Source organism: Schistocerca gregaria, chromosome 2 (assembly GCF_023897955.1).
Source record: "Schistocerca gregaria isolate iqSchGreg1 chromosome 2, iqSchGreg1.2, whole genome shotgun sequence".
In the NCBI taxonomy this organism is placed as follows: domain Eukaryota; kingdom Metazoa; phylum Arthropoda; class Insecta; order Orthoptera; family Acrididae; genus Schistocerca; species Schistocerca gregaria.
Genome location: NC_064921.1, coordinates 427623572 through 427637101, shown reverse-complemented (window position 1 = coordinate 427637101; position 13530 = coordinate 427623572). Strand labels below are relative to the sequence as shown.

Below are 13530 nucleotides of genomic sequence, written 5' to 3'. Positions count from 1 at the left end.
GATCCACTCCCGCAAAACCTAAAAATTCTAAGCAACACAATCTGGAACCACAACACCATAATTCAGTAGTTAACCTCTCCTCCAAACCTCTCTCCCAATCTGAAACCTCTGTCCTATCCAAAGGCCTCACCTTCAGCCCTACTCCCAGATTCAACCAAACAGCCCCCATCAAAGATTTACTGTCCTACACTCATACTCTCTGCTGGAAATATCACTTTGGCACGAAGAAAAATAATCCTAATCCTACTCCTGATGACCCAAGACACTATCCAAATTAAACCCTGTCCGGAACAGTTCCATCCTCCATCACAGCAGGACCCACCTCCTCTTCCTCAAAATCATCCTCTCCAGACCTTCCAGGAATATCTCACTTTCCAGCCTTGCCTCTCAATCCTTGAAAAACCTTAATCCTACTCCAAACATTACCACAGCTGAAGCCCAGGATATCCGTGATCTGAAGGCTGACCAATCCATCACCATTCTTCCGGTGGACAAGGGTTCCATGACCATGGTACTTGATCCTCCGGAGTATGTGGCTGAGGGACTGCGTCAGCTTTCAGACAACACTACATACAAAGTTTTTCTAGGTAATCTCATTCCTGATGCCCAGGTGGAGCTTCAAGGAATCCTCAGAACCTTAAGCCCCCAACAAAACCTTTCACCTGACTCCATCAACCTCCTGACCCCACAGACACCCCTACCTTCTACCTACTCCCTAAAATCCACAAACCCAATCATCCCGGCCACCCCATTATAGCTGGTTACCAAGACCCCACAGTACGTATCTCTGCCTACGTAGATCAACACCTTCAAACCATTACATGCCGTCTCCCATCCTTCAAAGACACCAACCACTTTCTCGAACACCTGGAATCCTTACCCAATTTGTTACCGCCGGAAACCATCCTTGTAACCATTGATGCGACTTCCTTATACACAAATATTCCACATGTCCAGGGCCTCACTGCGATGGAGCACTTGCTTTCATGCCGATAACCTGCCACCCTACCTAAAACCTCTTTCCTCATTACCTTAGCCAGCTTCATCCTGACTCAACTTCTTCACTTTTGAAGGCCAGACATACCAACTATTAATGGGAACAGCGTTGGGTACCAGGATGCCCCCCTCGTATGCCAACCTACTTATGGGACGCTTAGAGGAAGCCTACTTGGTTACCCCGGCCTGCCAACCCAAAGTTTGGTACAGATTTAATGAGGACATCTTCATGATCTGGACTCACAGTGAAGAAGAACCCCAGAATTTCCTCTCAAACCTCAACACCTATGGTTCCATCAGATTCACCTGGTCCTACTCCAAATCCCATGCCACTTTCCTTGACGTTGAGCTCCATCTGTCCAATGGCCAGCTTCACACACCCGTCCACATCAAACCCACCAACAAGCAACAGTACCTCCATTATGACAGCTGCCACCCATTCCATATCAAACGGTCCCTTCCCTACAGCCTAGGTCTTCGTGGCAGACAAATCTGCTCCAGTCCTGAATCCCTGAACCATTATACCAACAACCTGAAAACAGCTTTCGCATCCCGCAACTACCTTCCCGACCTGGTACAGAAACAAATAACCAGAGCTACTTCCTCATCCCCTCAAACCCAGAACCTTCCACAGAAGAACCCCAAAAGTGCCCCACTTTTGACAGGATACTTTCCGGGATTGGATCAGACTGTGAATGCGTCTCTCCAGCAGGGATACGACTTGCTCAAATCCTGCCCTGAAATGAGATCCATCCTTCATGACACCCTCCGCACTCCACCAAGAGTGTCTTTCCGCCATCCACCTAACCTTCGTATCCTCTCGGTTTATCCCTATGAAATCCCCAAACCACCTTCCCTACCCTCTGTCTCCTACCCCTGTAACTGTCCCCGGTGTAAAACCTGTCCCATGCACCCTCCCACCACCACCTACTCCAGTCCCGTAACCCGGAAGGTGTACACGATCAAAGGCAGAGCCACGTGTGAAAGCACCTATATGATTTACCAACTGACCTGCCTACACTGTGAAGCTTTCTATGTGGGAATGACCAGCAACAAACTGCCCATTCACATGAACGGACAGTGTTTGTTGGTAATGAGGCTCACCGTGTGGCTAAACATGCCTTGGTGCATGGCCAGCACATCTTGGCACAGTGTTACACTGTCCGGCTTATCTGGATACTTCCCACTAACACCAACCTATCAGGACTTGCCCTTAAATATATCCTCTCTTCCCACTACCCACCAGGCCTCAACCTCCGCTAATTTCAAGTTGCCACTACTCATACCTCACCTGTCTTTCAACAACATCTTTGCCTCTGTACTTCCGCCTCGACTGACATCTCTGCCCAAACTCTTTGCCTTTACAAATGTCTGCTTGTGTCTGTATATGTGCTGATGGATATGTGTGTGTGTGTGTGTGTGTGGGCGCGCGAGTGTATACCTGTCCCTTTTTTCCCCGCTTAGGTAAGTCTTTCCGCTCCCGGGATTGGAATGACTCCTTACCCTCTCCCCTAAAACCCACATCCTTTCGTCTTTCCCTCTTTCCTGATGACGCAACCGTGGGTTGCGAAAGCTTGAAGTTTGTGGGTATGTATTTGTTAGTGTGTCTATCAACATACCAACACTTTTGTTTGGTGCGTTACATCACCTTTGTTTTCAGATATATTTTTCCCATGTGAGGAATGTTTCCCTCTATTATATACACTACATATTAATGTTGCTGAAAATGGAATTAAAAAATTATGAGTAATAAAGTGAAACAAGTGACAGGACAACCAGCAAGGTAGTATCCATTTAAACCAAATGACTAGACTGACTGATAATCCACAAACAACAAGAATGTTTGGTAGGTAAGAGTTAAATAGTTTAGTTGAAGCAGTAGAATCTAAACTTTAATGCAATTTCATAAAAATTTAAGCAACTGGAAGCAACAAGACATCCTCTGTTGAATGTAATAGTAACCGAAAATTAAACAGAAATGTGAAAATTCACATGCTGTTAACAGAATTTCAAACAATCTAAGAGCTCTCTAACTTTTTATGCGGTTCATGGGGCACAAGGAAGAGACTGTGCACAAAATAATATTGTCGATGAGCAAAATGAGATTATGGACACTTGGGCCTAACCTGGGCAACATAGTGCAACAGAATCCTGATGGTCCAGATCCAGTTGGGTAGTCCTACAGTGACATCCATTTATAAACCACCAAACACTAACTTCAGCTTCAATTAATTACCCAATTTCCTCTCTCAAACCACAAAGTTAGTAATGGGTGACAAACTGCCAGAGTACATAATGTGTACAACAAGAAAATTGATATTAAAAAATGGAGACGAACTGGAAGCATGGACTGATACTAATCCATGACCTGAAGATCCCAACATTCTCAAAAGTGACATGGTGTCATGGATATGCATCAACCTATCATTTGTTCCATTGAAGCAGTTGACACCAGAGACTGTCCAGTTCACGAAAACATAATAAGAGAATTATACAACAACTTGATATGGATGCCTTAAAGACTTGATTCACATTTACATATGTTTTATGTGTTTGCTGAACCAGTCCAAACCATCTAGCATAAAAATATTGCAAAATGATGCAGAATGGACTAGGCCCTATATCCTAGGATTCAGTCTACAAAGATCCATTAGAAAGATATTAACAAACAACTATTTTACACTGATCTATTCTCTGAGGATCAACCCAAAATGGGCTCAGACTTCCTGCATGCTGTATCAGCTTCCAGAAGCAACAAATGCTGTGACCTAATATCAATGCTAGACACACAACAGAACAGCCCAAAAGGAATTAGAATTATTAAAGAACTGTAACAAGAGCCCAAACCCTAAGGTAACTCTTGACCAAACTGTTCAATTACTTCTGAACAATAACGAATTCCAAACTCATGAGACATACTGATGAGTAACACTAGCTTGGCATTCCTTTCAACTGAAAAGAAAATCAGATCCATGTGTAACAAAGCTGCAGGTCCATACGAATCACGGTCAGAACAAATTGAAATGTTTGGACCTATTACAAAACATTGGATATTAAGTCCTACAAACATCTGCAACTTAAAATTGCAAATTTTCAAGATCTGACATGAAGCCAAAGTAGCAGCATTTCTAAAGCCTGGGAAAAAAGCCAACAAATCCAAAAAACTTCCATCCAGCTTCACTTCTCTACCATTTGGATACTGTAATGGGAACACTGATTCCAGACTGAATATCTTAGTATGTGAAAAAAAAAAAAAAAAAAAAAAGAAAAGAAAATGTCACATAAAAGAGCACCTAAGCTTTCACCCAAGATCTATTGCGGACACAATATTAATTTGATCCAACACATTATGGATAGGTATGAATGCCATCAAGTCACAGGTGTGACTTTCACTGATCTTACAGTAGATTATGATATGGTCAACCACAAAAGCTGATATGAGAAGTACATTCAACAGCACAGTTCATACAATGTTTGCAGCAAAATATTAGATACTTTGTCACCATGCAAAACAAGAGTTTAATCAATGAAGATTCAGATTACACATTCAGCGAAGTGTGTTGTTTTTCTGTTGTACAAAATCTACAAACAATCAACCCATTACTTCTGAAATAAAAGCATCTACTTATGCTGATGATGTAGCAATTGCTGCCAAAGTTAAAAGCTTCAACCAGATAGAGATGGAGCTGACAAGATCTCTCCAAGGCCTTGCAAAGAACTATAATGATAACCATCTGCAGCCAAATCCTTGCAAGACAAGCTTTGTCATTAGTAAAAAATTCACTTACACAAAGAAAGGAAGGAAGGAAGGAAATTTTTCCAAACACATTAAAATAGGTCTGTTCTACTCCTTAAAATAAAGATCATTAAAAAAATGTAAATTATTATAACACATTCTACTTACTGGAAAATTTTTTCTTAATATCAAAAAGAACCCTATAAGTAGAACCAAATTTAGATTGGCATCTAGTAAGTGTACACTCACATTACAAAAGGTTTCAGATAGTGCACATTACGTGGTCTGAAGACAACAACAACAACAACAACAACAACAACAACATGAGTTTTCAAGGGTGACATTCAGTTGTGGGCCATTGAAGCCAATAAAGTTGAATGCAAAATGAAAGATGTGGTAACAGATTAGCTATACTATATCCCATAGCAAGGGGAGGGAACTATAACTCTCACATCAATTATTATTCTGAATGAAAAAGAGGCGGGGGGGGGGGGGGGTTGTTATACAACCATTGCAATGTTGACAGCACATAACACCACAAATTATGTATTATTAATCCCTCTCAAATAGAAAATGTAGTGACAATCGAAAACTGAGATCTGAGCATCGCAAGAAACTTGCTGACACACCTTAGTGAGGAGTTAATAGAGAGTGATATTGTCAATCTAATTACACATAGGCGCTCTACAGTTTCAATGTACACCGAAAACTTATTAACTAATGAATACTTTCCATTTATTTTCGTAGTAGTAGTATTAAGAGCTCATGAAATCCGTAGAATTATGAAGTTATACATAAAAAGAACAGTTGACCAAAAATATATGATACACTACTGCGTTTTGAATTAGATTTTCATAAAGGAGAAATGCAGATAAACCGTCACGTTAGTTCTAACAGTAAATACGAAAATGTTTAAATTCGCGTCTGTAAACTGTAAATCGTATTGCAATAATCACCAACATTATCTTTAAAAATATGTTTATTTAAAGGGTTTTTTTAGGCATAATGCATTGTAAGTTCCATTAAACCTTTTATAAATAACACCAAACGTTCGCAGTTTTTTAGGATGATTTTATGGCTGTTTTCCGAACGCTCGCCTTGAATGTAAACCTGGGAGCACTTATCTTATAAATGCACTAATTCCGTCGCGCGCAAATGTAAACATACACACAAAACAGGTACACAAATATTCTCCGCAACGATCCTAACAGACTGACAGATATTTTCCTAACCACTAATCTATAGAAACTATTAACACAGTTTCGGGTTTCGCTGCTCTCGACGAAACATATGCCAACGATTCTCCGTGGGCCGAAAATAATATTTTGGGTACTCCACCCATTTTTCGGTTTTTCGAATTAAAAAACCCATATGAACGCACGACACCAATATTCAATGTTAAGGAATGAAAATTTAAAAAGAAAAAGTTTAGTTTCTAGAATTGTCTTTGAACTGAAAATGCCGTTCCATCGTAAAACAAGTTTTTGCGCTGCAAAACGTCTTGGAGAAGACAGAGGGAACTATTTCTTTGACGGTTATGTCTATCGCCTACTGATAGCACCGAGCAAATATTAGGATGCACAGGACACTATCAATAACCATGCGAATAAACCATAAACCGGTGTGCTAGTTATTGTAGTTGTAAACACGCCAGTTTGCAATGAAATGTTGGTTCACAGTAAACACTTGTGCGCACTAAGTCGCATCACCCAACACCTGGAAAATAACAAGCTATCCTCCAGCAACGATTCATGTACGTATCATGTAAAATATACAAACTAATTTTAAATACCAACCTAGTGAACACCGAAAGGTGGTAGTAACAAAATACGAATGATACCTTAGAGTCATACAGCACCCTTGCCTTCGTAGGATCTGGTTCATAGCAGAGAACTTCTTCTCCTACTGCAAATTTTGATCTAAGGCTGCGGGTTGACACCATTATCTATCGTTTTTACGCTACTTTACAAGAAATCCCGCCATAACCTTCATCAAAGTGTTTTCTAGATCACCGCGTCTTCGGATTTCCATATCTTTGCCAGTGGGGTTTTGATTTGCCGACTGAAGTTGTGTATTGTTAAAGAATGAAAGATGCCAGATCTTTTTATACTTGTTCTTCTATACAAATACGTATATAAATTTCTTTGATCCCCTTTTAGTTTTCTGCAACATTCTCCTACTACAGTGTAGTTGGAGAGTTTGCCCTCGATGGATCGTTATTTCTCTTAATTGTCGACAATTTAATTTTCGATAGTGTGTGAACGAATCTTTTTGCTTCGAATAACGTTTGCGCGGTCAAACAGTACTGGCGTAGCGTGCGACAGGACGATCGGCACAAATCCAGTGCTCGAAAGTCGAAACACATATGAGTCAGCTCTTTCATCAGTCTGAGTCTATTGTCACCCGTTTCAATATGCACACTGAAGTTTAAAATGGCAGATACGCTACAGTGCTCTAGTGAGTTCATTGCTGAACTTATTCAAACGTGTAGGTATCATACTTGTTTGTGGAAACTCAAAAGCGAGAAGTACAGCGATCGATATTATGTCGCAGCTGCTGATAATTTTTACTAGAGAACTTAAAAGCGGTTCTCCTACGACAAAAATGCAAAGGGTAATAAAACCATTAAGAAATGGTTGCAGACTATTTACCTCAACGAGCTGTGCGAAGTAAAGACACCATTCGATTTGATGCTGAGGGTGACAAAATATATTATTAACAAATTTTGTGATATTTTGACATGCTCTGCTTTCTGAGAGAGTAAAATGAAGATGGTTCATATTAAACAGAGTTTACCTTGTATATAACAGTAACTATTATTTGTCTGTCACAACTTTGTTCACTTATCTACAAGACAAGGAGCGTAAGAATAACAGTTGAGTGAAACGACGGCAAATACTGACGCAGAGCTTCGCACAATTCCTCTTTTAGATGCTGCTCTTAGAAATCACTTCATCAGACTGTGCTGGCACTAGCATATGGACAAAAGAGACAACGTTCTCAGCTCTGCTTGCTTTACACTTAGAAATCTCTCTCATTATTCTGACCTAAAAAGGGAATCCAAGCTTACTGTCACTCGGAACTGTCCTATACTGTAATCTTACATGACAGTTTAGCAAAAAAAAAAAAAAAAAAAAAAAAAAAAAGAGGCTTTATTTATTTCAAAGAAAGGTGCTGTCAGAATATCATGTTTAACTCATAATGGTAGCTCTTGCAGAAGTGCTTTCAAGGATATTGGAATTTTTACACTTGTTTGAGTTACTAAAATAGTGTGTTGTTCTTAATGAGACTGAATTAGAGGTGAACTGTAGAATTCACTATCACAATACCAGAAGTAAAACATCCAAGGAAGACTATGAATCCCTGTTTAGAGTGGAGTTCTATATTCTAGCACAAAAGTCTATGACAGGCTTTGGTAGACTTCAGGCAGCGAACTGGAAATCATGCCTTAGAAGTAAACTGAACTATACCTCACTGGCCACAGTTACAGTTTCTAACAATAAGTTTCAGTAGCACCTGAAAGTGTAAAAATATTATCTGTAAGTTGTCAGAAGTAGTATGCACCGCTCAGTCGACGTCAATGTGCACAACCCAGTCACAGAGGCAAGGTGGCAGCACTAGAAGTGAGTCAGGGAGATGCGGAAAATAATGCAATCATTGTCGTAGTGCGGAAATGGAGCGATTTATCTGAGGTTCAAAATGGCACTGTCAGTCATTTCTGGCCAAGGGTGGAAGCACCTCCGAAACGGCTAAGTTTATAAACTTTTCCATCCACAAATAATTATGCCAGTAGTCGTGTTCACCATGCAACTTGCGAAGTAAATTTATGTACGAAACTTCCTTCGTTTAAGTTGAAATTGTCTATAATATTTTGATTGGTCTTTCCGTTTCTCGCATTTTTTTTCAGCTCAAGTAGCGATCACTGACCGTAACACATTATCCTCCATCACGAATTTCTGAATAAATGAAATAAACTTTAATGCTCCAACAGCTTAGTCACTTGCCCTCGAAATTTCTTTTCTGGACCAACAGGTGGTGGGTGAGCAGTACATTAGAGCATGTGTCATGTGAACACGCCACAATTGCAGTGATGTATTGAACGCACATACATCTGTGCAGGAATATGTGCACACAGATATTTGCATATGGATGTGCTTTAACAAACATATATTTATTTATTTAAGAGAAATTCACATTCTAAAACAAAGCATAGAACTATAGATAGAGAGTTGCTGGATGAAACGCATTTAGGTGTCAAGAGAGCAATGTGTGAAACCTTTAATAACTATCATAATAGAATACTGCGAAATGATCTTTCACAAAACACAAAGAAATTCTGGTCGTATGTAAAGACTGTTAGTGGCAGCAAATTCAGCATCCAATCACTTGTAGATGAGGAAGAAATTGAATCTGAGGGTAGCAAAGTAAAAGAGAAGTTTTTAGCTCTGTTTTCAAATATTCCATAACAAAGGAAAACCAAGGAGTACTACCCCATTTTAATTATTATGCCAATGAAAGATGTGTGAAACAGATATTAGTGTCAGTGGAGTTGAGAAAAGGCTGAAATCGTTAAAACTGAACGCATCTGTAGGGCCCAGTGGACTATGTATCAGATTCTATACTAAATTTGCATCTGAGTTAGCCCCTCTTTTGACTACACACATCAAAAAAAGTTTTGTATCACCTCGGATCTGAGAGCCCAGAACGTGTACAGAAAATTGGAATAGAGATCAACATAAACATCATTTCCACCCTTTTTATTGCTCATGAAAACTACACATTGCTTGTTGTGTCACCATACAGCCAAAACCTCAGAGGTGGTGGTCCAGACTGCTGTACACACCAGTACTTCTAATACCCAGTAGCGCGTCTTCTTTCGTTGGTGCATGCCTGTATTCGTTGTGGCATACTGTCCACGAGTTCATCAAGGCACTGTTGGTCCAGATTGTCCCACTCCTCAATGGCGATTCGTTGTAGATCCCTCAGAGTGGCTGGTGGGTCACATCATCCATAAACAGCCATTTTCAGTCTATACCAGGCATGATTGATAGAGTCCATGTCTGGAAAACATGCTGGCCACTCTAGTCAAGCGATGCCATTATCCTGAAGGAAGTCATTGACAAGACGTGCACGATGGGGGCGCAAATTGTCGTCCATGAAGACGAATGCCTCGCCAATATGCAGCCGATATGGTTGCACTATCGGTTGGAGGATGACATTCACGTATATTACAGCCATTACGGCGCCTCCATGACCACCAGTGGCGTACGTTGGCCCCAAATAATGCCACCCTAAAACAGCAGAGAAAATCCACCTTGCTGCACTCGCTGAATAGTGTGTCTAAGGCGTTTAGCCTGATCGGGTTGCCTCCAAACATGTCTCTGACGATTGTCTGGCTGAATGCTTATGCGACACTCATTGGTGAAGAGAACGTGATGCCCATCCTGAGGGGTCCATTCGGCATGTTGTTGGGCTCATCTGTACCGCGCTGCATGGTGTTGTGGCTGCAAAGGCGGACCTCGCAATGGACGTCGGGAGTGCAGTTGAACATCACGCAGCCTACTGTGCACAGTTTTAGTCGTTAAACGACGTCCTGTTGCTGCACGAAAAGCATTATTCAACAAGGTGGCGTTGCTGTCAGGGTTCCTCCGATCTGTAATCCGTAGTTACCGGTCATCTGCTGCAGTAGCAGCCTTTCGACAGCCTAAGCGAGGAATGTCATAGACAGTTCCTGACTCCATGTATCTCCTCCATGCCCAAACAACATCACTTTGGTTCACTCCAAGACCCCTGGACACTTCCCTTGTTGAGAGCCCTTCCTGACACAAAGCACCAATGTTGACGCGATCGAACCACGGTATTCACCGTTTAGGCGTGGTTGAACTACAGAAAGCATGAGCTGTGTATGTTCTTCCTGGTGGAACGACTGGAACTGATCCACTGTTGGACCCCCTCTGTATCAGAGGTGCTGGTCGTGCATGGTTGTTTACATCTTTGGGTGGGTTTAGTGACATCTTTGAACAGTCAAAGTGACTGTGTCTGTGATACAATATCTGCAGTCAACGTCTGTCTTCAGGAGTTCTGGGAACCAGAGTGATGCATAACTTTTTTTGATGTGTGTGTAATGTATCTTAGATCACTCCAACAGAAGACTATGTCCAGTAGCTGCAAGAAGGCACAGATCACACCTCTATACATGAAGGATAACAGGTAACAGAAGTTACCCACAAAACTACAGTCCAACGACCTTGACATGTTTCACGAACATGCAACCATAACTTGATTAGATTTAAAAGTGGTGCAAAGATTGGCAACTTGCTTTCCTGTTCAGAAATTTAAGATTGTGGATTTTGCAAAAGAAAAAAGAAACATAGTATCCTGATGATCACATAGGCTCAGTTATGGGCAAAGCAATACCTTGTCTAGAATATTGCTCAAGTAATGTGGGACCTGTACCAAATAAATCTAATGAGGGACACTGGATGTGGACAGAGAAGTCAGCATGCATAGCCAGAGGTTTGTTTGAACTGTGGGATAGAGGAAACTGAAGTGCCAGACTCTTGATAATAGACCTATAGACATGACCTATCTCAAGACAGCCTACTTTCAACGTTTCAAGTATCAGCTTTAAACGATGACCGTAGGAATATACTACAACCTGCCATGTATCCATCCCATAGGAATCGCACAAACAAGATAGAGGCATTTAAACGATCATTCTTCTTGTGCTCTACATGTGAATAGAACTGGAAGGAAACCTAATAACTGTTACAATAGTACATACCTTCTGCCATGTACTTTACAGCAGTCTGCAGAATTTAGTTGTAGATGTAGAACTAGGCCATCATATCACCATACCTCATGTCGATGTTTATCAGGAAGAAAATCTTGACCGTGCCGTCGTCTGATAACAACGAAAGTTATCTATTGGAGCCATGCTCACTATAACAATAGAAGTGGATTTGTGCTTTCGTTTCCTCTTAGTCTTTATTTTACTGTATTATTATCCTTTTTTCCGTGGCAGACTGCAAATGTTCCATGACGACTTTGATCCATTTTCCATTGAGTATTCTTGAATGAGGTCAGCTATCTGAAAGTGAAAAATTATTTATGTTTTACAATAACAGAATGGATTTGATGCCCACATTGTACATAACTAAGAAACCAAGTTGACAAATCCATTTTCATTAAATAAAATTTTAAGAAAAAAGTCAGCTCTAATGATAGAGATAAATGAAGTTGTTTATGACGTTATTAGTTACATAAAGGTAAGAACCTAATGAATAACGTAAAAGGGCTCTGTTTGTACCATTATAAATATTGTTTAATGTGTTTATATGTATTTTCGCTAGCAAATACATGTCGATATTTTGAAATGCTGTTTCAGTTCTCACCAGTTTACCACACAAAATGAGGTAAGATTGTAATTTGTTAAGTTTGCTGTGGCCATTCATAAACTTTTATCATTGTTAGTTCCTCAATTCTAATAGTATATTTCGCCTTTTTGTATCACAGGTGGTAATTCATAACCTCAGATTTACCATCCAGTGCTGGGCTAAGTGAACTGATGTGATGTGACCTGATGGATATATGAATACACTCTGATGTGACAGTGCCATAATGTGAGTTGACAGCCAGTGTGAACTAGCCTTTATTTATCAAGGGATTATCTGATACTGATACCACAAAGTCAAAACAGGTACACGTGAAAATGAGGAATAAAGATGGTTTAATATGTAACACTAAGTACCTGGCCAAACTTGTAAGTGACAACATAGTAAATAAACAGCAAGAAAAGCTTCCAAAAATACAACATACAGCTGCAAGTAACTATATACCATACTGCTGCTATGCACCACTGGGAAGGAAATCTGTGAGACAACGCATATATTTAAGAGTAAAATGTTCACATAACTAGACAAGGTTCCAATGTATTTACTAAAAGACTGCACTAGCAGCATAAAAGCGCCACTGACAGACATTATAAATAAGTCATTCACATCCAGTTGCTTCCCTGCTTACCTAAATCAGGCAGAAGTACTGTCCATCCACAATAGGTGATACAGAAAATACAGGGAATTTCAACCAGTTTCGTTATGTCTTCATTTTAAAAAACTGTCTTAAGGATTATTAAAATAACTACTAACTTCTGCCCAAAGAACAGTTTCGTTTTGGGGTTGAAAATGGAATAGAAGCAGCTGCAGCAATTTCTGCAAAAGTACTTTTAGAAGCTCTGCACAAATCATAAAATGTAACAGGTATTTCAGACCTCAGTAAAGCATTTACACAGTTGACCTGTGAACAAAGCACTGTGAATAAGTGAAAGGGGCAGGTTGCAAATAAAAGCTTTAGATCTTACGTAGCATTGTAAATGGCAGACATCACCCAAATTCCAAGTGGCTCAGAATATGTGATGAAACTTTTTCACATTCAGACTTTTTGAGCAATGGAATTCCTCATTGGGGTGTGTTAGACCCAGTAGTGTTTCTCATTTACATCAACAAATTCCCACTTGGATGACACAAGATGAAAGAATGTTATTTACTCATGGCAGCAATGTAATAATTATAGATTGACGATCAAAAACGTTAGGAGTAAAATTTGACAAAGCACATATTGCAGCCCACAAACGATCAACAAACTATAAGTTAACACTTAATACAAAAGAGACTAATAACAATAACTTCTATACAAGTAAAAAGACTAATACACAAAGATTTAAATTGCATAGTAAGACCATAGGGTATGTAACTAACACAAAAATTTTAGGTGTGTATATTGACCAGAAATTAAAACGA

The 13530-nt window shown here is 40.0% G+C and overlaps 1 protein-coding gene across 1 annotated transcript in view; it reads right to left on the bottom strand.

Annotated features, from left to right (window-relative positions):
• LOC126324271 (male-specific lethal 3 homolog) overlaps positions 1-6933 on the bottom strand; it is a 157494-nt gene extending 150561 nt beyond the window's left edge. Inside the window, exon 1 of the mRNA XM_049994946.1 lies at positions 6573-6933. Within this exon, the coding sequence (XP_049850903.1) occupies positions 6573-6674 (102 nt within the window). The 5' untranslated portion in view covers positions 6675-6933. The remainder of the gene's footprint in view (positions 1-6572) is intronic.
• Positions 6934-13530: the final 6597 nt, after the last annotated feature.